The sequence below is a fragment of the Austrofundulus limnaeus genome, unplaced genomic scaffold, assembly GCF_001266775.1.
Source record: "Austrofundulus limnaeus strain Quisiro unplaced genomic scaffold, Austrofundulus_limnaeus-1.0 Scaffold6, whole genome shotgun sequence".
Classification (NCBI taxonomy): Eukaryota; Metazoa; Chordata; class Actinopteri; order Cyprinodontiformes; family Rivulidae; genus Austrofundulus; species Austrofundulus limnaeus.
In genome coordinates, this window is record NW_013952408.1 from 1,617,799 (window position 1) to 1,621,869 (window position 4,071).

At 36.4% G+C, this 4,071-nt stretch overlaps 1 protein-coding gene across 1 annotated transcript in view; it reads left to right on the forward strand.

The window, feature by feature from the left end:
- The window catches only part of rb1cc1 (RB1-inducible coiled-coil 1), a 19,033-nt gene continuing 14,962 nt past the window's right edge, over positions 1–4,071 (forward strand). The window contains exons 1-4 of the mRNA XM_014029971.1: positions 1–334; positions 2,288–2,420; positions 2,504–2,630; positions 2,727–2,897. Of these exons, the coding sequence (XP_013885425.1) occupies positions 2,350–2,420; positions 2,504–2,630; positions 2,727–2,897 (369 nt within the window). The 5' untranslated portion in view covers positions 1–334; positions 2,288–2,349. The remainder of the gene's footprint in view (positions 335–2,287; positions 2,421–2,503; positions 2,631–2,726; positions 2,898–4,071) is intronic.

Here is a 4,071-nt window from a genome sequence, read left to right on the forward strand (position 1 = left end):
CTCACATCAGCAGATGACAACAACAAAACACGGCTACAGAGAGGGTGTTAGCGTAGTTAGCTTCTGGAGATAAACAACTGGTCGCCTCGTCTGTGTGTTACCTAATCAAGGCTGGAGATTTATCGTTCAGAACTTCGTAGAAATATGCCTGATCTATGCATCTAGTTATGGTTGTCATTTATTTTTTGGCTTAGTTCAGTCCTCGTTAGCTGAGTGGCTCGGAAAGCTAACTAAAAATGCCAAGCTTAAACGGGTTAGCTAGCTAGCTTACGTGCTAGCTTTTTAGCTAGCCAACCAGCCCAGGCGAAACCCAAGGAGATGCGAGCAAAGTGAGGTAAGAAAAATACATCGTTTATTTTGTCGATTGTGAGTGGACTCTCATCTTTAAAGCAATGTGCACAAAACAAGTGAATATAAATGTACAAGCCAGCTCTAGTACATTTCTCAGATTCATCGATATTACTGTCCCGTATTAGCCTGTCAGTAGAGCTAGCGCAGTCATAGCAGGTTATTATTGACTGTTTTAGCTTGCTAGCAGCTGTTGCTGGTGGTCACTTTGACATTACATTCATGACTTAACTGGAGGCCACCGTGTTCTTAATAATTTCTTATTCCTCTCAAACATACGTACAAGTGTTAAGCTAAACAACAAAAGGCCCGTAATACGCATAAATTGTTGACGATACTATACTTAACATTGACAAAGTACCATGGAGGTTTTGATGTTGTCACAACGTTGTAACGCAGCTAATTATTTAGCGCTAACTTAGTTTTACTATATCTTTATTTGACATTACACCAGTAAAGTCGCCCGGCTTCACAGATAAATGTCAGCTCATTTAACTATCAGTTTGAAAGTCTGACTTCAATGAGGCCAACATTTTAGGTAACAACAGTTTAAAGCGTGTTATTACCCTAACCAAAAAGACACGGTGACTCAGCTACTGCTACTTCAGTGAACAAAGAAACTGCAAGGATGTCAACAGTTTAAAGTAGATAGTTTTGGTTAAAGTGAACTATAGTTAAATTTATTTTTACATAATTTTATTCTGTTTTCCTGCTACAATACAGTAATTAAAAACAAGCTTTTTTTAAAAAATCTGAGTAAGCAGAAGTCAACTTTGACATAATATAAATTTTGGGACTTTTTCACTAAAGTTGGAAATAAATAAAAATGCAGGGTGCCCACCTCCTCCCTGCCCCCATCCTAGAGTGAGAGTAAAAGGGGGTAAAAGGAGTGTATAATGTGAACTTTATTAGAGAGATGCCTGTTGACATTTCTTGTTGATAATTATACATATTTTAATCCTCCACAATAACCAAAAGTAGCAAAAACACAACCAGACTGCACTGTTTGCTCCCAACTAACTTTTTTGACCGCTTGCCTGCATTTTCACTTGCATTTGCTTATCAATTCAAATTCAAAACTTTATTGATCCCAGAGGGAAATTAGATGTTGTAGTAGTAACTCGTTTAACTAAAGAGTTATTGTAGACTAATTGCTGTTTATTTTCTTTATCTTAGACTGAACATCAAAATTAGCACAGAAACAGTACTATATAACATTTTAGACACATTCTAGACAGTTTATCAGCTAAAAAAAAATTATTTTGGGGTAAGTTACTCTTTAAGTTTTGCATATTATGGGACATAGTTGCTCAGATTCAAACAACTCAGGATCACAATTGTCTTCCTCCACAACAGTGTGTGCTTCACCGATTTCTGGAGAGAAAAAGTCCACCACCTAAAAAATAGTTGTTTAGAAAGCCGTGCAGGTGGTTGAGATATAGAATGATAGCATCATGTTTGCATTTTTTTTTTGTTTTTATTGTGATTAGTTATATTGACAAGTACCAGAACGAAATTTACCATTTATTCATCATCATTATATGGATGTAGTCTGTTCGCCGAGGCAGATTTGTTCTGCAGTGAGCTTATAAAAACATGCTCTCACACACAGAGTATTTTTTACATTGTATTTTACTCTTATTTTATTTCATACATATCAAACACACAATGTTATCACACATACTAAAAATTTGTGTAAATTTCCTCTGAATAACAGTGACACAAAAATTATTTCATGAAATATTTTTGTTAGCAAAATCCGTGTCCCTTTTTTGTTTTTGCGTTTTCTAGCTTGACAGGCTTTCAGTTTCTTAAAAAAAATTCCATTTGTGGATACAGGCTTAGAGCTATCGCAGTTGTTATACTTTGATAATTGCAGTGAAGCCCTAATTGTCAGTTACTGTCTTCATGTTTGTTTTTGTTTGTTTACCTTTTGCAGGTCTGTGGCATGTGACTAAATGAGCCAGACAGGCAAACTTGAAAAACTCTGGGAGACTCATCATGAAGTTGTATGTGTTCCAGGTCAACAATGGCAGCACATTGACATTTGACACTGACCTTGCTGTCCAGACGTAAGAAACGGGAGAATCCAAATAATATTTGATATCGTTCTTCCTCCCTATTTAAATCAAATGAATGTCTTTCTTTGTCTTAGTGTACTGGAGCTTAAACATGCCATCCAAGCCAAATACAAGATCGCAGTTCAGCATCAAGTCCTGGTGGTCAATGGAGGGGAATGTATGGCTGCAGACAGACGAGTCTGCAGCTACAGTGCAGGCACTGTGAGTTTGCTCAAACTGTTTTGCTTTTACGGTAATTTTCTTGGAGCATTTGTAGGTTCATGTTTTAATACTTATGTCTTTTTTGTGGATCCTTAGGAAACCAACCCCATATTCCTGTTTAACAAAGAGATGATCTTGTCTGACCGGGATCCAACAATCCCTAAAACCACCTTCTCGATTGAAAGCGAGATTCAGTTGAAGGTGGAGGAGTCACTATTGATGCCAGCTGTCTTTCACACCGTTGCCTCACGAACACAACTTGCTCTGGTAGTTATCAACTTTCCTTGTTCAAGCTTAGCTTTCCCTGGGGCATGTTTTTTTTTTTAATTGTTTCTGAAAGTTGGCTTCATCAATTGAAACAAATAATTTTCATTTTTAAGATGTAAACACAAAAAACGTTAGGATTTTGGGACATCTGACATTGCAGGTTACAAGTCCTGGGCTGCTGTAGAAATTAGGGCTGAAACGATTCCTCGAATAATTCGAGTAATTCGATTACAAAAAATCCTCGAGGCAAATTTATCTGCCTCGAAGCTTCGTAAAAAATACATACCGTTATAATCAGCGCACTTTCGTCCGCCCCGAATGTTATTTGTGTTACATATAATGCTACGATGTTAGCTCTTCAGCTAACAGTTACACTGTCGACGGGTCACGCGTGTATGCTTGCTAAGCGCAATATTTAGCTTTAGTAGAAGACGAGTGCAGAAACAAAGCGCCCAAAAGACAACAAATTAAAAAAAGTATGGGAACATTTTAAAATAAACAGAAAAGATGACAACTTGCAATACGCTTCACATCCTCGATGTTTCTGCACCAGAACAAAAACACCGGCTGCATGTACCGAACGCGTCCTGAATTAACAACAGGTATTTGTTTACGTTCCCTTTGCAAAATACGGTTACCTAAATCGTGATAATGTCATGTTACAGATGTACAAGGAGGAGGTATATTTAAGCTAACGTTATTTGTGCTGACTAACCATGGTAACCTGGCAGGGTTTTATTAAACAGTGTGAAAGTTGTGTGATTAAAAACAAGACTTACTGTAAGTTTGTCAGATAAAAATAAATGCACAGCAACAGATCGACAGCTTGAGCTGAAACACTTTTATTTGTTGATGTGCTTTTATCTTAGTTTAAATGATACTTGGAGTAAATGTTTCAAGTTTAAAAGTATTTATGGAAGATAATTGGATTTTTTTAAATTATTTGCTGCTGCTTTTTAGGATTTTAGCTTTCATTATACTGTCATTTGTTTATAGCTAAGCAGTCAAGACTAAATCTTATTGCCTAAATGGGAACCCTGCACCAACCTAATTACAGTCTTAAAATAAATTTTTGTTACAATTAACAAGTGAACTCTACAAAACTCAATTGCAACACCCAAATGTTTATATTACCCATTTTACTTATTACATTTCTAACTAAAAAAAGGACATT